The sequence below is a fragment of the Leuresthes tenuis genome, unplaced genomic scaffold (assembly GCF_036924035.1).
Source record: "Leuresthes tenuis unplaced genomic scaffold, fLeuTen1.0.hap1 SCAF_16, whole genome shotgun sequence".
Classification (NCBI taxonomy): Eukaryota; Metazoa; Chordata; class Actinopteri; order Atheriniformes; family Atherinopsidae; genus Leuresthes; species Leuresthes tenuis.
Window position 1 is genome coordinate 17,014,725 of NW_027325370.1, and position 21,714 is coordinate 17,036,438.

The following is a 21,714-nucleotide window of genomic DNA, read 5'->3' on the forward strand; positions in this document are numbered from 1 at the left end:
GCTAACCTCAGACCCTGCTGCCACACCTAATGGGAGGCAGCTCCAATATCCGAACCGACACCTTAAACCTAAGGGCTCCATTTTGAAAACGTGGGACATGGCACACAATGCCTATGAGAACCTCGCACTGTACAAGAGATATCAACAAATTCCCCCAGAGGCTGAATTTAACCCTGTTGTCAGTTTGTCACACGCCTGTCCATGGAACCAGTTTGGGTTCAGGAAGCAGACACCCTCGCTGCCTTTAAGATTAGGCTTAAAACTTTCCTATTTGACAAAGGTTATACTAAGGGATAGCTCAGGTGACCCTGAAACATCCCATTGTTATGCTGCTATAGGCCTAGACTGCTGTGGGACCTCCCATGATGCACCTCTCCCCCCTCTGCTCTCTTTACGCTCCATGTACATATGAGATTATTGCTGTCATTAACTTGTGTTTCTCTTTCTCAGCAGGTATCCTCTCAACCCCCAGCCGACTGAGGCATGTGGCCACCCTTCCAGGTTCTGGTTCTGATGGCGGTTTCTTCCTGTTAAAAGGGAGTTTTTTTCTTTCCACTGACTGACTCGGTATGCATTGGACCAATTTGGAATTATGACTGTATTAGAATGAATTGGACTATATCTTTGAAGTGCCTTGAGATGACCCAATAAAACTGAAATTAACTGAAATAGTTTTATTTTCCAGATATAAAATCATAAAAAAATTAATAGCAACCAAATACAGCGTTAATAAACAAACTGGAATCCCTTTCATCTCATTGTTTGTCCTGTATTTGGCTTGTTCTGTTTTTCATTTACGAAAATATTCAACAACATGCTGGAATTGTGACTCCCTGTTTTCACATATTTGTAATATTTTCCAGCGCTCCACCCTGAAGACCACATATCCACTGTCTGAATTGACTCAAAGCAGACCACCGACCCCTGACCTTACGCCTGTGGATCTGTCCACTCTTCTCCAGTGAAGCCTTTCAGCAAAGACAACACTTTGATTTAATCTGCGGCGCCCACGACTTGGACTTTTTTAACAGCTGGCAGACTTATATTTTACCTCACAAAAACATTCATCAGTCTTATTTTTCACCCTCTTCGCACATCTTTTCATCACTTCAGACACCCTAAAAACGCATAAAGTTCAGCAGCCTTATCCTCCCCCTGCAGACCTGAACAAACACACACTGCCTTCTGGGAATGTAGCAGCAATCTTTCCCTTTAATCATGTGCAAACTCTGATAAATCCCCTCCAACACCACGTCTGCTTTTGTCATTTTCTCACACACGTCCGGGAACACTGGCACAGCCGTTTCTGGATCCCAGATTACACTCGTATCAGATCAGTGATTCAGTTGTGTCTGCACAGGGCCGCTGCATCTGGCTGGAATCTTCCACACACCTGTAAACTGTCTGCACACAAGTGTTTTCCATCTGTGTGCCCCCCCGCCTCCGATGAATCATTATGATGTGCTTTAATCTCGCAGTGGCATTGTGATGTGTATGAACGGCTCTGCATATTCTCACATCTAGTCAGAGGTGGAACTTGCAGATATACCGTAACCTTATTTGATAACATTAGAGTGACACTAAGTGAGCAAACATGCGAATAAGTTGTTACTGACAGTCCGTGTGGAAGTAGAAGTCTCAGCAGTTCCTCTGAAATCATCTTTGGTGGTTTGCACTCCTACTGAATGAGCTCTTCATTCAATTTCTGACCCAGGGATCAGATACTTGACAATCCCTTAGCTGGGACTGTAAATTACACTGTTCTTTCCTTCTGTCAGACTTGCTTTGATTTAGCACTTTCCGTGGGTGTTCTGGCCACCGAGGTCAGACCAGAGAGAGGATTGTCCAGCTGAACAACAACCCTACAGTCCCACTGAACTGATCAAGCCATAAAAGGCCGGCTGGCTGGAAAAAGTAGTTTCAACACATGATCAGCTGTTCATGAGTCAAACTGTGTTGTGAATAATTGTATTAACTCAACCTTAACAGCAAACACAACCCTTGTAACCCAACAGTACTGTCCAAACAGGAAAGGGTTTCAAAAGAGCCAGGTGACTGTCACGCTACAGCATTTATCAAACAAAGAGGGGTTTTCTCGTCACTTCCCAGAATTTGATGTAATCATTACGCAATGTGTTGACGGGATTGAGAGATTTTCACTCAGACTTTATCTCCTCACCTCTTTCCTGAAAGTGACTTTCTTTACTGGTGTCATTTCTCATGCTGCTCATCAACATAAGCTCAAGTAAATAAAGGGTTCTGATTGAGATAAGAAACTAAAAGATGTTACTTTACTTCAAGAACAAATTCCAGAGATTCACCTGGTAACACTGATATTTCATGACAATTTCAGACTAATTTAAACTTGAAGTCATCTGTAATTTAATATGTATGGGAACAAACTGATTTGCTCCCAGAAGGAGCAAATCAGTGTGTTGGCGATAGGGGAACTAGTTACGGTGGGTGATGACTATCACAGTGACGACTATCGAAGCGATGACTGACAAAATTCTTGACACCAAGCCAGAATATATTAGGGTGTGTTGCTACCTGCCAAAACCTCTGAGAAAAAATGGGTCAATGACTTAAATCAAACACAGTTTTGGAATAAATTCCAGAAATATGGAGTTGAAGTTGAAGTTTATGGTCACAGAAAGCAAAACAAGCTTGTCAAATTAGGAAATAAAAAGTGGAGAAAGCTAAAAAGTGACAGTTGCAACCACCCGAATGTGGACACTTCTGATTTGTTGTGCAACAAAAATTATCATTAGTTTAAAGGTTACCTTGGCTGCATTTCATCTTTGTCATAACGTGCGTGGCTTTTCCAAAACGATGACACCAAACAGGGAATTGTTGCAGCACTGAGAGCTTGAATGTGGTAACACCGAAACCATGATCATCAACCCTAAAACACTCACTTTTTTTTTTTTTTTAACTAATCCAGAGCCTTCTTATTGGGTCCCCCCACGGTGCCTCTTTTTGTTTTATGAGGCGTTTTATAGCTGGAAATAAAAGAAGAGAACTTTAATTTGCCACGTGTTGTGTTTTAATATATTTTGATGAGTTGTATTTGTTTTGGTTTTTTTGGGGGAGGGGGGTAGAAAAATGTATGTTAGTGTTCTTGGGTTAAGGAGATGAAGAGGGCAATGCGGTTAGCTTAGCGATTAGCATATGCTAGGAAGCTGAGGGAAAAGCTATGTGACATGGCTAAAACAGCACATTTTATTCTGAAAGAAACCTTTGTGCACGTTTCTGTAATCCATGCATTTCCATAATTAGTTAGCACCAATAGCACCTGTTTGTATTCTTTTTAAATGTATGGGAAAAATGTTATTTTGTGACTTTCAGAGATGTTTATGTGCATGTGTTTTCATATCTAAGGGAGCCAGGGGAAGCAGCTTATAACTTACATGGGAAAGCACAGAGGCTAAAGCCACCATTCGTCTCTGAGGATCTGCTGTACACAAACTATCATTTCCTTTCCGCTCTGCAATCTTTGTTTTCTTTGTCAGGCGTGGCATGAGGATCAAACAAGATACTGCAGTCGAAAAGAAAAATGTCTAAACAGCTTTGACATAAAAAGACTCTGAGTAACTGGTGATGGCTTTGTTATGAACTGACTAATTCTTTATGAAGAATTATGTCTTCTGTCTGTCCTTTCAACTCTGTTTTTACCAATTAATCCTCATTAACAGCTTATTAATGACTTAAATAAGCTTTGGAATGTTCAGATTTTGTGTCATTAATATTGTAAAACACGTTTTGAAGCTTTTTTCTCATGATAACTACCTTATTCCTGTTCTTTGGAATCCCCTCTGTTTGCCCTCGCAGTGACAGGGCAAGAGATGTTTCGGTTCACCGTCAGCGCTTTATACTTTAATATCCTGTTGCACGTTCCTTCCTGAAAAACAAACAAATGCGGCACAACTACTGGACCACAGATTGATGTTAATACACCACACCAGCACGGTAAGACGCATTCTGATTTCCAAAAAAGAGGAGTTGTTGGTCTTTTTTCACACCCTTTTTGTGTTGTTCTAACCTTCAAGTAACCAGCCAAGGAAAATGTAAAACTCTGAAGAAACCAAAACGAAATGATTTCAGTCCCTGTTACGAGCCAAGTAGTTAAAAGAGTGTCTGTGGAATGTGCCTGTGTTAAAAACCAGCAGGAGGGCCTCTGAAATATGTTTACCGGTGTACAAAGTCATTGTTCCCAAATATCTACAAAGCAGACTGTGGAATTGTTCTTTTGTTTGACTACATCCTTTATGGGACGGGGCAATCAGACGCACATCCGGCTACACGGCATAGATAACAAATAGTACGGCACATAGCATCTGGAACCATATCAGCACTTAAAAAACATAACTTCTGACCACATTTTTTGAAGACGATGTGTTTTTTTAAGACTAATTATTTCAGATATGAGCAGAAACCAGAGGATAGAAACTATCTGACATGCGTCTCCTTCTTTATTTAATATCAACATTCAGAGCAGATGTTTCAGCCATCGTAAACCTGTCGGTGAGGATGCACACAAAGGGTAACGTTCACATTCTAAGTCAACAAGACGCCTGCATCCTGATGATTCATTCGTCTCACCTTAAATAATCTGGGGGGGGTTGACTCTCCTCCAGGTGTGACGAGCTGATCTCATCAACAGTGACTAGACAAGTGGTGAAATCATTGAGCAAAATTTATTGGAAAACGAACACTAGTAGGGTGGAGAACATACCGTTATTGTGATTAATGCAGCCCGATCTCACTGTAACTTCACGGAATCAGCTGCTAAAAGGCACAAATTCTGTATTTTCTTGTTTGTGCCACCCAGCACGACTCTCACAGGAACGTATGACGTTTTTGTTTGTGTGTCCAGCGCATTTTCTGTTCAGCCTTGGTGGCGGGACTCAGTAGCCTGTGATAAATAAATTCCTATCCTTAACCATACGGTTAACCTTCAATGACCATGATCTCAGAGTTATTATTCCGGTCCCCTCCGGATCACTGAGATCTGCAGATTCTACTCAGCTAACTATTCCCAGACCACAGTTTATTACAAATAGTGATCTTTGTCATTAAAACCTCCATTCCTATGGGACTCTTTGCCCACTGAAACCAGGCACAGCAGGTTTGCAGCCACCTTTAAAACTTTCTTTTCTGAGGAAGTCTGATCAAAGATTTTATTATCAATCAGACTCTAACTCACCTTATGTCTTCTTGTAAAACGCGTAATGCTGTTAAGATAAGCGCAATACAAATGAAAGTCTGTTATCATATTAATAATCTTAACTGTACTTAACTGTAATGCCAAACCGTAACCAAGAATGACTGTAGTTTGACAGGACTGAAAGACATGAATCTAAGTTAAACCAACCAGTCACTGTTTTTCAGCAAAACCACCTTGTTTTTATAACTTATTTCACTGACTCAAGGTCTGACTAGGTCTGAACCAGCGACGTTGGTGCCTGGTTCTGTGTTGCTCAAGTATTGTTTTATGTAACTGCGTAATCCATAATGCGCTCTGACACTTCCATTCCTCAATATAGTTGAGTAATTCATGTGTAAACATGTAAAACAAAGTCTCAATACCACCTGTATTATCTTGGGTAGGTCCACCACTGCCATCAGGCATGGGATGGCTCTGATGTTCTGAATTTAAATCAATGACTGGAAATATTCACCCTGGAAGTTTTCATGTGTATGAAAGGCACAAACGCACAGACAAATCAATGGAAAAAGTCTGACTTACCTTGAAAAACGACTGGTCGGGCTGAACCCGACTGGTACGGGTTTGGGTTATGGGCGTGGCTTCTAAAGTGACCTGACAAACTGCCTGGATGTGAATTGGATAGTCTAACTCCACCCTTTCCACAGATTTCAGCGTGAGGCCACTCGGTCGGCATGAGGGTCAAATTAAGTTCTGGTTTCTTAGTCATCTAAAGCTCGATCTCCCCAGTTCCAGAGAGCTTCCAATACTGACTTTTTGCCTCATAAATAGGTTACAACAGTAATTTTGGGACTATTTAAATCACGTCCGTGTAAAAGGATCTATAGAGTAAGTTTTCATGAGCCTTTTATTTTCACAGTGAGGCATCACAGGTACAATGTATGTGCTCTTATTCTTTTTGTGAAATATGAAATCACCAATCATATTTCACAAAAAGAATAAGAGCACATACACCGGAACAGGATTAAGTATCTTTAAGGGAATTATTATAAATATGAAGCTAAAATAATCCTGGAGTTTTCTGTTTTATCTGTGAAAGTTAAAGTACTTTTTATCATCTTTTATATCTAATAAAGAACGTTTAAGTTTAAGCTCTTAAATTCCACTGAGTCCACAGAATTCACTTACTTTGGTTGAGAAGGACAAAGGCATGCTTTGAGCAGCGCTGCGGTTTGAGCTGGAAAAAGGGAGGTAACGGGGGAGTGGAGTGGGGCGGACCTTTAGGTCCACAGGGTCTATATATTTACAGAGCTTCCCCTCTCCTTCTGCCTTGTGTCTGTGAGCTCTAATTTCTGCCTGCCCAGCTTGTGCCTCTGTCTTACTCACAGTCTGTCTCACTGAGTCTCACACTCTACAGCTACCATGAAAACCTCCAGGCAAACTACATACTCTGTGCGATCCTCTACTAGTAGCAGGCCTGCTGCTGTTTCAATCTCCCGTACCTCTGCACCTGTCTACAGGGCGTCCAGCATTCACGGTGGGGCCGGTGGGTCCCGCATCAGTGTCTCCTCTGGCTTCAGGGGCTCACTGGGAGCTGGGATGGGAGTGGGCTCTGGAGCAGGGGGTTTCTCCAGCAGTGTCCAGGTGAGCGGGAACAGCGCAGACATCATGGGCAACGAGAAGTTTGCCATGCAGAACCTGAATGACCGCCTGGCCAACTACCTGGAGACAGTGAGGAACCTGGAGCAGGCCAACCACAAGCTGGAGATCAAGATCAAGGAGGCCCTGGAGAAGAGCGGACCTGACTTCAGAGACTACAGCAAGTACCAGGCTGTAGTGGATGACCTGAGGAAGAAGGTGAGGATGGAGGGCTGATAGGGGAATGTGCATGTGATTTATTAATGTTTGAACAGAAGCATGTGAGGGGATAGTATGAATGGATTAAACTAAATGATGAAAATCAGACTGAGACGCTGTAAAATAATGGATGATGGAAAGTTTGACCAAAGAGTTACCGATTAAGACAAAAGTCTAACCTAAATGTAACCCCATCAGTACTCAGGGGAACAGATTATCTGTGGGGGGGCTTCTACAGACAGTCCTCAGCACAGTGCCCACTACTGCTTTATGTGCTGGGGTTGAGGGCTGAACCGGAAACAGTATGGAGAAGGAATGTTGCATGAGCATCAGGGGTCAGAGAGACAGGAAACCTGAGAGAAACAAGAGTCCAGAGACCAAACAGGATAAACTTTCAGACACACACATCGTGGTTTTAACCTCCGTTGTCCTCATTGTTTAGTGTTGGGTGGAAAATAGGACTGAACATACAATGTTATCATTACAAGTATGGATACTTACAGACAGAAGAAACACTCAATTCAAGCCAAAATGCAAGCTGTAAATAACAAGCCAAAACGATTTAAGAACTGAAAGTAAAGACTCCAGTGTAGACTGCAATATGTAGTAAACTAATTATTAACTGTGGGTTTTGTCCCATGGGGGGGGGGCAGGCTAGAGAAAAGAACTTGAGTCAGTGAAAGTGAAATTCTGCTTCATTGAAAACTCTTCTCAGAGAAACCCCCTAAATACTAAGTCTGTGTCTAATGTGTCGACTCTAATCGTTCAGGAGTCGTCTGATTATCTTTCTCCTTGAAGCATCAAGGCTAGCAAAAGCATTTTTTACACAACTGAAACAGACAAACTGGAGGCAGGTCTTTTTCCCATAAATATCTTTATCTAAACATTACATAAGAGCAAATACTCTGAGTTTAGAATTTATTTATTCTACTAACAGCTGAGGAGGACTTTGATCTATCCAAACAGCCTTGGCTCAAATAAAGTCTCATTTTTGTCTGGCTGACACAGAAAATCCCTCATGTGGTGCCCTCTGCCTCAGCTCCGTCTGAGAAAACATACTCTCACGGAAACATTAATACAGACCAGCTTGCATATCAGCTAACCATGCAAACACGCACATGCGTTCACAGTCACATCACTGAGTATGTACCCACATCATCACCCACATCATGCAAATCACCTGCTGACAGGATAGATCCTGGTGCTCAGCAGCTGCCTGGCAGCTGCTCACCTGCTTGTGGACTTTGTCACCTGGATGTCTCCCCTGGCTTCCATCCCAGCCTTTATCAAAACCTTTCATGCTTAAGCAAACACTGCAACCATCTGTTTTTTTTAAGTAGCCTGCTCATACCATCCTCAGTTAAGCACATAGAAAGTGGCACATAATCACTTAAAACATACTTTTAAAATGAACAGTTGGCTATTCAAAAAAAATTCTCACAATATAATAAAAATAGACCTAAAAGATAAAAATTAGTTTGACAGTTTAGGAAAAATGTTTGGTTTATTTTGTCTCGAGTTAGATTGGCTACAATTACTCTTGGCAGTTGGTTAAGCTAGGTTAGCATAAACGGAGGGAAGCAGCTAGCTTAGCTTTCTTTAAAAATAACTATGCCAGATGATAGCAATCATAATTTAAGTTATGTAGAAACAAATATTCAATTTAATTTGTAACAAGGTAACACTCAGGTAGTTTTTAGCAGGCTGATTTTATTGTCTTTAAACAGCTCTTAACACACTGTTAATACGCTCTGTGGCTTGGCTAAGCTAAGCTGCTCGCTACTAAGCTAGCTTGCTGTTAACATATAGTTATAATTTTGCTGTCCATCCTCTCTCTAAATTTGAAGCAAACTACTCAAAATGTCAATGTCACATAGAAACACAAATAATTTTACTTTAATATCATATAAAATGTCATTGATGCCCCCAGTTCGTGTGTCATCTAAATATTCTTTTTCTACATCCATTCTAGGTGTTTGATGCCACCATCGACAATGCCCGCCTGATTCTCAACATTGACAACGCTCGCCTGGCGGCTGATGATTTCAGAGTGAAGTAAGACCTGCCTGCTTTACCCCTGAGACCATTAAACACCGAGCCAGACAGCTGTAGGCACACCCAGTTTTACTACTGAAAGGGTTGTAGGATGAATGCATGGTGTCAGTGATGTAGGCAGGCAGTCATCCGTCTTGTAGTCACAAGTCGTCACCCTTGCATCAGAAGTTGTTGAGACAGCGCAGTTGTGTCATATATTAAATCTCTTAGCAAACACAGCTGGCTACTAGAGAGCAGTATTGTATGCTGGCAACAAAACACTTAACTCAAGTTCTGATGTACCAGATGCACCAGACTTTCAAAATGATTCTCACTGTCCTGCTTTGTGCTGTTCAGGTACGATTCTGAGCTGGCCATCCGCCAGTCTGTGGAGGCCGACATCGTCGGTCTGAGGAAACTCATAGATGACACCAACCTGAGTCGCATGAACCTGGAGAGTGAGATTGAAACTTTGAAGGAGGAGCTCATCCACCTCAAGAAGAACCATGAAAACGTGAGTTTAATAGCACTTAAATCCAAATCTTAACTCCACAGCTTCTGAAAAAAGTCAGGCTGCATTCATGCTACTACAATGTTTGTGTTTGTGTTGGGCTGCATTCAAACATCAAACAAACCCACTTTTCGAGCACCTCTGGGCATAATTTAAGGAAACACCCACACCCTTAAAGGATCCTGATAAATATTTGCATACTGGCTCATCAGTAATCCCCCATCATTATGTGCTGAAGTTACACAGACTCGGTCGGAGCCGTGCAGGGGGCGGGGCGTATATGAGAAATAGGCGTGAGAAAACTTCACTTGAAAGTCCATAAAAAAAATGCATGTGAATTCTGTGGGAAGCCTCATCATAAAACTGGTGACAGTTTATACTTGGTCACAGAGAAAGCACCACAGAGCTGAGATTACTGTGATTGAGAGCATAAGCCAAAACACAACCGTTTGTTTACTGAGGGAGATATTAAATTAACCGTTTAGTTACACATACACTGATTTAGATGCGTCTCCTGTATATTTACCTGACCATAGTGTGCGATTATGGTTTGAGGAGGTTTGAAGAGTCATCGCTGGGTCACAGTTCAACGAGATCATAGTAAAAAAATAAATATACATTCATTTGAAAGAGAATAAATCTTTGTGTTTGGAACTGATTTCTTTGTCCATTCTTTTTGTGTTTCTTCAGGAAGTTATGGAGCTTCGTAACCAGATTGCCCAGTCCGGAGTCCACGTGGACGTTGACGCTCCCAAGGGTCAAGACCTGGCTCAGATCATGTCAGAAATTAGGGCCAAGTATGAAAAGATGGCACTCAAGAACCAGGAAGAACTCAAAACATGGCATGAATCTCAGGTAAATGATTAACCAAAAACTATCATCAACAAACAGGGAGAAGAAGATGTAGTTGTAGACGGATTTAGTCATCTTTTAATCTGATTTGCCTCTTTAGATAACAGAAGTCCAGACTCAGGTGAACCTAAACACAGAGGCCCTGAAGGGTGCACAGACAGAGGTGAACGACCTGCGCCGACAGCTTCAAACCCTCGAGATTGAGCTGGAGTCACAGAAGAGCCTGGTGAGAAGCATGCAGTCAGCACATATCTCGTTTACCTCAACACAAGCTTATCCACCCTCCCTGCAAAGCCCGACTCAGCACTCTCACTTCAAGTCGCTCGCATTTACTTTGTTGACACAAGCTTTACACTCGGGTGACCTGCCACTATGGAGCTGTCGCAGCAGAGCTGGGTGCGCCGCAGAAATTTAACCCATGCCTTCCTTTCCCCTCGATCACAGAAAGCTTCTATGGATGGAACACTGAGGGACACGGAGCTGCGGTACAACATGGAGATCGAGTCCCTCAACTCCATCATCCTGGGTCTGGAGGCGGAGCTCACGCAGCTGCGAAACAACATCCAGCTGCAGTCGCAGGATTACGAGGCCCTGCTCAACACAAAGATGAAGCTGGAGGCCGAGATTGCGACGTACAGGCGGCTGCTGGACGGAGAAGACTTCCAGTGAGTGGGAGCACATTTCAATAAAAATCAGATTAGGCCTTCATTGTGTTGCGTTCTTTAAAATATCAGCCTTCAGAGGAGAATAACTGGACTTTTATGCTCTTTTTAAAGGCTCCAGGACGCTTTAGAGCTGCAGAAAGCAGTGACCAAGACCAAAGTGATGACTGTCACACAGACCCTGGTGGACGGCAAGGTCGTCTCCTCCAGCACAGAGACCAAGCAACTTTAAATAACTGACTCTCCGTTATGACACCCTGACACTAGCATGCAACTAGCCAATTTGTGTTACTTTTTAGCCCTTCAACACTAACCATTAGACCCTCAGATGTTTCTGTGATTAGTTTGACTTCCTGGGTATTCAGCTGTTCCACAGGCAGGTTAAAAAACTGGATCGACGGAAAACAAAAAAAACTTTTATTTATTTCATCACGGTTTATTTATGTTATTGCGTGATGACCTGCAAACGAGTACAAATATTCAGATTTGGAGGACTGTGAGCTTTTTTTTTTTTTTTCAACCAAATTAATTGAAGAGTATTTCAAACCTATAAAAGAGTTAAATCAAGTTGAACTTTTCCACATTTATATATGTTGCTCATCGTTTTTTGTTGTCCTTTTGTCCAGTTGAGTCTGCCTGTTGTGCTGTGACGGTCATTTCAATAAAGTTAATTTGAGAAGTTCTGCTGGTGAGCAGTTTGTCTTATTTCAACCGGCCACTTTATTAAGTACACCTGTTCAGTTGCCTTTTAACACAAACAGCTAATCAGCCAATCACATGTATATATTTAGGCTCCTATTTGACTTGCTAAAGTTCAAAGTGAGCATCAGAATGGGGAAGAAATGGGATTTAAGTGACTTTGAACGTGGTAGGTTGTTGGAGTATTTCAAAAACTGCTGTTCTATGGGGATTTTCACACAAAATCATCTGTAGGGTTGACAGAGAATGGTCCAAAAAAGAGAAAATGTGCAGTGAGCGGCAGTTGTGTGGACGAAAATCCTTCGTTGATGTCAGAGGAGAATGGGAAGACTGGTTCGAGATGATAGAAAGGCAACAATAACTCAAATAAGCACTTGTTACAACCAAGGTGAGCAGAATGCCATAACTGAACGCACAACACATCAAACCTTGAAGAAGATGGGCGACAGCAGCAGAAGACCACATCGGGTGCCACTCCAGTCAGCTAAGAACATGAAACTGAGGCTACAGTTCACACAGGATTACCGAAACTGGACAATAGAAGATTGGAAAACATCACCTGGTCCGATGAGTCTCGATTTCAGCTGCCACACTCAGATGGGTCGGGTTAGAATTTGGTGTAAACAACATGAAAGCATGGACCCATCCTGCCTTGTATCAGCGGTTCAGGCTGCTGGTGGTGGTGTAATGGTGCGGGGGATATTTTCTTCGCACACTTTTGGTGCCTTAGTACCAACTGAGCATTGTTTAAAAACCACAGCCTATCTGAGTATTGCTGCAGACCACCTTTGGGATGTAGTGGAACGGGAAGATTCGCAACATTGATGTGCAGCCGCCAAATCTGCAGCAACTTCGTGATGCTATCATTAATTGAATTTGAAATTCCCCAACATGATGGGGATGAATAAAGTATTTTTCTACTTCTGTTCTATTTCTATTACAATATGGACCAACATTTCAGAAGAACTTTTCCAACACCTTTTTGAATCTATGCCAAGAAGAATTAAGGCAGCTTTGAAGGCAAAAAGGGCTCCAACCCGGTACTAGCAAGGCGTACCTAATAAAGAGGCGGGTGAGTGTATTTCATGGCTGCTGTCAAAACATAAAATAAACGAGGCCTACCAGAGTTTTTGTACAGTAAGCATTACATCCTTCATTACATCCATCATTCTGTTGGTTACTGATTTAGCTGACTACTCTGTTTGCTGTTATAGAACAGGGTTAAAAACAAAAAAATAGACCCATAGTATGCAGGGTTGTGCAGTAAAAGCAGTTGGCAAACACATCCAGGAAGTTTTGTTTCTATTTTTATTGTTCAGTTGGACAAGAACATTATTGCTAAAATAAAAACCCTCCAAAGAGGTAATATCCTCAAGTATTCATAGCTATTACGTAGTGTTTTGATTTCTGACAAGCCTTATCTAAAAACTACTTTTAACCTTCCTGGATTTCGTTTCTAAATGACGCTTGTGGCAACATGTCCCTGCCAAAAAATGAGCTCTTACATTTTCGGTTTGAGCTCCCAGTTAAAGGACAAAACTGTACTTTATATGCCGGTTGATTACAGGAAAAGTAAAAAACTAGTTGCTCTGTTTCAAGCCCATCTGCTCAAACGGAAAACAAGCACCACAAAATATATACACAGCTGCGCTGTCGCACAGCTGGATTCAGCAAGCCTTCTTTAAACAGTGCATTTGTTGAGGACCATTTTCAGCTGCATATTTAGTGCATCTGCAGTGTCAGCTTCAGTCGATGATACAGATAAGCTACAATGCTCATGTCCATGATAACAAAGGAATGTTAAAATCTGTTGGCAAAAAGAAAAACAGAGAATGTCCATCCTTGTCCTTTAGCCTGCTGTTTATATCGAGTTGCCATAGATACAATTTATTCCCTGCAAACTATCAAACACGTCAGCACACCTTTTGCCTCTGATGGATAGATAACCAGTGGGGGCCAAAGTCTAAGCAAAGGGGATAAAGGTAAAAATGTTATATAGATAGGAGAGGAGTGGCAGGAAGGAGAATTGGTGTTCAGTGTCATATATAAGACCCCAAACTCCTCCTTCGTCCTTCACTCTCAGCTGCCAAACTCTGCTCCAGTACCTGCCTCTTTACCCTGATCGATCAGCACTCAGCAATGGAGCCCCTGATTAAACGCCAAAGCTCTCAAAATCTTGGTTACTCTGGATTTTCTGGCCGACCTCTACAGAGGGAGAGCAGTTATGCCCATAGTGTCAGCGGAGGGGCAGGTGGCTATGGGACCAGGATCTCCACCGCCACCTATAGCCAGCGGGTTGGCAGTGGCTTCGGCGGCGGTTATGAATACCAATCCTCAGGGTCCACCTCTGGGAGCCTGGCCATAGGGAACGAGAAGTTTGCCATGCAGCACCTGAATGACCGCCTGGCCAGCTACCTGGAGACCGTGAGGAATCTAGAGAAGGCCAACCATTCGCTGGAGATCAAGATCAGAAAGATCATCGAGAAGAAAGGACCCTTGGAGGGGAAGGACCACAGCAGGTTCTACGCCATCATCACAGACATGAGGGGCAAGGTGAGCCTTCTCACTTTAAAATGTGGGGCAAAAAATTACATTCACAGACTATATTTTACAAAAAAAAATTAAAATAATTACAAGGAAATGCTAAAATAAGAGCGAAAGTCATTACGAGCTGGGTCACTTTAACTTTATCCCACCTCCAGCACAACAAAGTACTTAAATATGTAACCGACTAATTTCCCAACGTTTATTACCCTTATCTTCATGCACATGTCGAGCTGTGATACCACCAAAAATTGAAGACTTATCAAAGGCTGGCTGTTCTTACACCACAGCTCGAAACAAATCAGAGTCAGTGTCACAAAATTACAAAAAGAACTATAAATTTCTTCTTTCAGATCTCGGCCATGATCAAGGACAACGCCCATCTTGCCATTAATCTTGACAATGCCACTCTTGCTTCGGAAGACTTCAAACTCAAGTAAGTATTTAGCTTTGAATGCAAGACCAAAACGGGCTCCTCCATCCAACACGGATGAGTCTAATATACATTATGCGTTAATAGGATGGAGTCTGAGATCTCCATAAGGCAGATGGTGGAGGCAGATGTTGCCAGACTGAGGAAGCTTCTGGATGACACCAACGTTATGCGCATGCATCTGGAGAGCGACATTGAATCTCTGAAGGAAGAGCTGATCACTCTGAAGAAGAACCATGACAATGTGAGAGTTTATCAGTATGACCATGAAAAATGTTCTTGGAGAACAATCTTTTTGATCACTACAATACTCTCCAGCACAAAACAATCAACCACCTTGTTCCTTAACCTCTTTGCGCAGGATAACCTCACTAACCTTTATAAGGAAATCCCTCCCTATTTCCTCCTCAACAGGATGTTGCTGAACTGCGTGCCCAGATTGCCGAAGCGGGCGTCCAAGTGGATGTCGATGCTCCTAAAGGGCAAGACCTGGCCCGCATCATGGAGGAAATGAGGGCTAAGTATGAGAGGATTGCTCTGAAGAACCAGGAGGACCTCAAAACATGGCATGAATCTCAGGTACAGGATATTTCAGCTTGAAAAACACAGCTGTATGAAATATTGTTTGTTTGTTTGTTCGTTTTTACCATTCTCAAGCATTACATGTACTTTATCTCTTATTCAGATCACAGAGGTGCAGGTCCAGGTCACTGAGAGCTCAACAGCTCTGAAGGAGGCCACAAGTATGATGTCTGAAACTCGAAGGAGGTATCAGAGCATGGACATTGAGCTTCAGTCCTTACTCAGTATGGTGAGAATTTGTCATTTTGTGTATTATAGCCATGGCTCAGGGTAAATGAAAGCCAGTAAAGTATGCCTGCTTAAAGTGCAGCTTATTCATTTACATCTTGGTTATGTTTTTTAAAAGGGGTCAAATTACACTTTACCCCTTCTTTACTGGGTTAGACAGCTTTTGTGCTAAGCCTAAAGTCCACACCAAAGGAAGTTATTCTCTCCAACGCAGTAACCTCCTCCTGAACTTCCTGAAACACCTGGTTTTTGGACGACATCACCAGGTCACACACTTACATCATTTCTGCCTAGCGACTAGTTTGGAACACCACAAACAAAGAACGAGCAGCTGTCTTGCGGTCTGCCATTTTTGACCAATCAGAGCATTTCCGGCCTTTTGGGATGAGGCGTTCTAAGAGAGACAGGAGCGAAAACGAGGCGTTACGATGTGTAAATTATTCTTTATCTAAAAGCATGTAAATATATTGTAGGAGAGCCCCAACGTCTTGTTTTGAATCTGTAATCTGCATGATATTTCCCCTTTAAGGAATCTTCATTTCTTCAAAGACTTGACTAAACAAGTTCCACCCACCGGCACTACAAAAGTCCACCAATAAAACCTTATCTGATCAGAAACTACAGTGCATGACAGGTTGTGAAATTGCAGATGTAATAGGTGAGCTTTACATGTCCGTGCAAATGGATTTTGTATACTTCCAGGGCAACCGAGTGTGCCTCAAAATCTTTGGATTGCGACTAATTTTTGCTTTTTAGCACAAGTTTTGTCACTTCCACGGAGATTGTTTTAGGCTGACGTGTATGCCGATAAGATGGTGTCCTGACAGAGAGCGACATATGCTGGCCACCTGTAACCAAAAATGAAGAGAAGCACTATAGTTTCTTTTAAGAAAAATGCTGATCGCTACACATATGATCCCCGCTCTGATAGCTTGATTGATCAGAGGAGGTCTCACCAGGCAAGGCGGCAGCAGTTACCCCGGCCGACCATCAGACTCAGCCCCATAAAAAGGCCAATATTTAAAGACTGGTTAGCCAGACGATTTAAGTGGGTCAAGTACAATAAAATTACCAATGTGACGCTTTGCATCTTTTGCAAAGAATGTGGTTACTGCTTTTGTTATCAAAGGATCAACATACAGAACTAAAATACTGGAAACACAATGTCTAAAGGAAACACACAAATACATATGTAGCTATCTATGATTGACAGATGACAAACATCTGCCTGCACCTTCATTCCCATTCCCAATCACTTACATAACTGCCTGTAAGTATGAAAGATGGCGAAATGATAACTGCTATTTAACTGCTATTTAATTGTTAAGGGTTAGTTGTCTCCATGCATTGCCAGTTTTACTGCTAATCTAATCTGTGTTGCTACCTGTTTGTTCATATTTGTAACCCCCACTATCAACAGCTTTTGATATGATCTGCACTGTTAAAAGCAACAGTGAGTTTTCTCTTTCGCTTTGACAGAAAGCAGCCCTGGAGGCCTCCCTCCGCGACATTGAGATGCGTTACAACATGGAGCTGGAGAGGTATAACGCGATAATCCTGAGGCTGCAGGAGGAGCTAACTCAGATCCGCAGCGACATTCACCAAAACACAAGAGAGTACGAAAGCCTGCTGAACATCAAGGTGAAACTGGAGGCTGAGATTGTCGAGTACAGGAGGCTGCTGGACGGTGGGACTTTGAAGTGAGTATGGGTCAAAGAAGTGAAACCGGCATCTTAAAAGTGCAGGTGGTAGCTTTGACTGAAAGCCAATGATTCAAACGTTCACAAATATAAGAGCTTTTCTTCATCCCAGGAATGCTTTTGCATATAATTTAAATAAGCTCCATGCAAACGTGGAGCAGCATTATAATATGGAAAGTAAATCTGACTCATCTTTGCCAATACAAAACATTTCGACGGCTGAAAATCAGACGTGTGGAAAGTTAATAACTTAAAAGTTGCTAAATGTCTCTGATCCCTTAGTAGTGACGCAAATCATCTCATTCCAGAGATTGTAACTGTGACTGCATTTGTTTTTACTTTTGTTTTTCACTCTCCCAGGCTGGAGGACGCTGTTGATTCCAAGACAGTCCAGACTAAAGTTGTGACAGTCACTCAGACTCTGGTTGACGGCAAAGTGGTGTCGGAGAGCAAGGATGTCAAATCCAGCGAAAATCAAATCTAAAGAAAATAAAAAGAGGAAACACAGAAATCGTGCTTATGACTGTTCTTTTAGCCTTACACAAAGCATTATAATGTTAGCTTTTCACATATATCTATGAGTATAAGACTAATAATTTTATATTCAGACTTAATAAAATCAGTGGCTATGGGGAAATGGGGAGAAACTGAATAAATGCACTTACTTACCCACTTTGTCAAGATTTAGATAAGACAGCTGATACAACACCCTTGTCTGTTCCCTATATATATATATATATATATACAGATAAAAATGGAGCTATTAGTCAATTTAACCAAACAGAAACACCTCTGTGGGACACAAATAAGCACATTTTTGTGACTAATTGTACAAAAACGTGTGGTTTCATTGGCAGGAGTAGCAATCTTTCTGAATTCCCACAACCAGCTTAACCAAATATATTAAATGTATTAAAAGAGTCTGGCACACCATTTTTGTTCTAAGCTAAGCTAAGCCTCTGATGGCAGAGGAAGGGTATTAATCTTTCACTTTTTTTGTCACATTCCTTCTTCTTGGCATTAGTGGTCTTCATTTGAAAGCTGGGGAAGTGGGCACATGCAGCAAAGAGCAGAAGATCCCCGAATCAGTCCGTCGAGAGAAATTGAAATTAAAGTTAAAGAAAGTTTGATGATTCAAACAACTTCCACGAACAACAGACTCGTATACGGGACCTCTTCACTGTTATGGACACACTGATAGCTGCCTGGCCTCCTGCCATCACCCTCCCACACATCCAAGTCTGCAGGAAATTCTTTGAGCCTCTGAGAAATTCACATTGTGACCTGCAGTTCTTCAGCCGTGTCCTGTTATAGGCAGAAGGCTGTAATTCCCATGCCATATCCAAACAGGCCTTTGAGGCCCCGTCTCCCTGCTTTCTGTTTATTCATGTTCACATGAGTCAGACTGATTCCTGTGAACCGTTCAAAACGAGCTGACCCCTTTGGGTCTCAATTGAATCGCTGCATTTTTTCAACCCACCTTTCGGGGTTAGTAGGGTACTCACGTCTTAAGCGTTTAGAGGTTGGGAATATTTTTGGAGTCGGGGGGATGATTGCACCCATTTACAAGCACTGTTCACTATCACCCGTTTTGGACACGCAAAGATAGCCTCATTTATCTTCCTGCCAGCGTCTCATCGAGGCCGGTTTTCCACTTATTTCCACTCTCACTTATTGCAGCCGACAATAAGTGAGTGTTTCCTAATTTGTTCCAGTTTCCAGCGCCATGAAGCTGCTGTGTGGAGTGTGTGTGGCATCATGACTGCTGTGAGGAGTTTATTGTGCCTCTACTGAGTCTGTTTGGGGGGTCTGTGGTTCCATGCAGCCATATGCTTCATATTACAGCCTCGCTGTAAGATGCTGAGCAGCCAAACGGGAGAAAGGAATTTCTGAAAACTGGTATGAAAGAAGAGATGTTGGGATTTAAAAGGGGAGGAGGGGCAAACAAAGGACAGATGTGCATATCTGTGCTGCATGCCCGTCATCCCTCACTGGGCCCCAACAAGAGCTGCCTTTGTCATGTTGCTCACCTTAAAAACAGCAGGGAAAAGCCCTAAACTCTGAGTCGATAATTAGATCATCTCTGAAAACTTTACAGGGATAATCGCAGATAAACTGTGTCCAAGTCAGTATTTTTTTTATCCATCACTGATGTGTTCACATCCAGCAGAAATAATTAACCTGAGGTTTCTAACTTTGATCTAAGAATCAAAGAAAAACGCAAACATGGGTTAAAGTGCTTTTAATGCATTTACAGTAAAAGACCAACTAAGCCCACACCAAAGGGGATTATTAGGTGCTTTCAGACAGGACGAACTTTTACATAGTTCTTGTAAGTACTGGAGGAAGTCCCCCCGCCCCTCTTTGGTATCTACAATACAGGAACTGGGTGCAGCTCGTACTTCAAAGAGCTTCCATCTCAGAGCAGAAGCCTTTTGAGCCTTTCTGAAGTGTTCTTTGACTGGATAAGATGGACATTGCATTGTAACGTTGGTAAAACATGGCCCATACAAACTGTTCAATATAGGCCTCTGAAAAAATGCACCAACTGAGACGAAAGAGGTTTACAAGGCAACATAAGACAGAAGTCTGGCTCATCTATCAGGTGTCAGCCCCTGTAGGTGTGTTCTCCTTCAGGGAGTTCCCCAGATTCCGTTACCCTCAACAAATCCCCTTTTGAAAATGCATGTTTTCTCTCGCAGCTTCCTAAAATACCACTCAGCTAAAACTGAGGTGTGCACTAAAGCACATCAACCTGGTCTGATAAGATGTGAGCCTGTAAAAGAACATAAAATCAGCCCTTTGATTAAAACTGTGATTGCTGCACCTCATCTGGTTGTTATGACAGTTTGAATTCTTTGTGGACTTCACTGATAAAAAGAAAAGAGAACACTTTATATGTCAGATTCCAACCTCTTTGTGCAGCAGATCGTGACAGAAATCACTCAAAAAAACCAAGTTTTTGCTATTATTTTGATCGTCACTTCTCTGAACTACGGAAGCCCAGAGAGGGGGACAAAAAATTTTTTTTTCCAAAAAACTAATCAAAAATTTGCCAAATTTGAACTATAACCGCCCAACTCTACTTTCATTTGACACAAAATTGTCAGACATCGAACTAAACTGGAGATGCTGTTGAATCAATCATAAGTGTCCCAATATTCAGTCCATTTCCTCCATCTGGAGTCCTATTATGTTTCTCCATCATAACTCAACAGTTTGAATCCACTGGTTTAGAGTTGGTGGGTCTAATGTTAAGATTTCATCCAAATATTTATCCCCCCCCCCGGAGATCTTCATCTCACTGGACACTGGCATATTCTTGTTTAAAAGACTCTCTCTAAAAGGTTCTTGGTCTACTGCCGTCTTATCTCTCGAACTTCCTCCATCTGAAGAGTTCAGAGCCTCATAGGCTTCGTTCACCGGATTGTTCATTATTTTCAGCCCCGAGGGTACGATCTGAGACGGGGAAAAAAGCTTTCATATATGCTGCTCCCTTTGCCTGGAACAAACTGCAAAAAGACTCGAAACTTCATGACATGCTCCCATTGGAAGCTTTTAAAGAAATGCTGGATGATTCGGAGGCAGATCCGTCTGTTTGTAGATGTTCTGCCTGATCTTCAGTCAGTTCGTACGTGTGTTGATGCCTGTAGGTAAATTTTTATCTCTGACACTCTGGAAAATGAGATTTAAAACCAGGTTTTTCCTGGTTAAATAAAACATTTCAAAATCTGAAAGGTTGCTAAGGTACAAAACAGATTCAACAGCAAATTATAACCCAGGATTTTTCCCAGATCACTATTCATGTCACGACTATGGTTGACATTAATCATTCCACATTTTCTCTCTCTGTTCTGGTTGAAGCTTTTACTTTTAATTTGGGTGGTGATAAAAAAAAACACAATAATCCGCTTTTGTTTGTTAGTAGTTGAGTGATTATTCTTCCACATATGTTCAGTATTTTGTTCTTTTTTCCCCATTTTTCTTTTAAATATTCAGTTAAATGTGTGTTATTCACTGATAATGGATAATAAAATAAGTCTTAATGACTTTCCTTCAAGTGCTTTATTGATTAAAAATATTATTATGTCTTCAGTGGAGGGGATTCTCCTGATTCCTTGATTAAAACAGACTCTTGCTTGTCCGAGTCAGATTTATCTCTTCTCTTCTTTCTCCAAAGCCCTACAAGTTATGACTCCTTTCATTGTCCATTGTGTGAATCAAGGGTCAAAATCATTAGGACTAGATATTCTTTTTTGTTCCATATAATGAAATATGTCTGTTGTATTTCAATCGGTAACGATTATGACAGATCAGCTTTGCAGGATTGAGCCATTTTCTTCATTTTAGACACATCTGACTGGGAGTTGGATTACCTTTTTGAAGAAGTTTAAAACTCTCTTTTCACTGCCAGCTCATTTGCATAATTAAATCAGATCGGGTAT

The 21,714-nt window shown here is 41.8% G+C and overlaps 2 protein-coding genes across 2 annotated transcripts; both read left to right on the plus strand.

Moving 5' to 3' along the window:
- Positions 1 to 6,471: 6,471 nt before the first annotated feature.
- LOC140272417 (keratin, type I cytoskeletal 18-like) lies at positions 6,472 to 11,766 on the plus strand. The gene is made up of 7 exons (XM_072367856.1): positions 6,472 to 7,024; positions 8,997 to 9,079; positions 9,416 to 9,572; positions 10,260 to 10,424; positions 10,522 to 10,647; positions 10,866 to 11,086; positions 11,198 to 11,766. The coding sequence occupies exons 1-7, from the start codon at positions 6,590 to 6,592 to the stop codon at positions 11,313 to 11,315; spliced, it is 1,305 nt and encodes a 434-aa protein (XP_072223957.1). The 5' UTR covers positions 6,472 to 6,589; the 3' UTR covers positions 11,316 to 11,766.
- Positions 11,767 to 13,921: 2,155 nt separating this feature from the next.
- On the plus strand, positions 13,922 to 17,780 carry LOC140271887 (keratin, type I cytoskeletal 18-like). The gene is made up of 7 exons (XM_072367195.1): positions 13,922 to 14,335; positions 14,680 to 14,762; positions 14,847 to 15,003; positions 15,174 to 15,338; positions 15,445 to 15,570; positions 17,049 to 17,269; positions 17,630 to 17,780. The coding sequence occupies exons 1-7, from the start codon at positions 13,922 to 13,924 to the stop codon at positions 17,751 to 17,753; spliced, it is 1,290 nt and encodes a 429-aa protein (XP_072223296.1). The 3' UTR covers positions 17,754 to 17,780.
- The last annotated feature ends 3,934 nt before the right edge of the window (positions 17,781 to 21,714 follow it).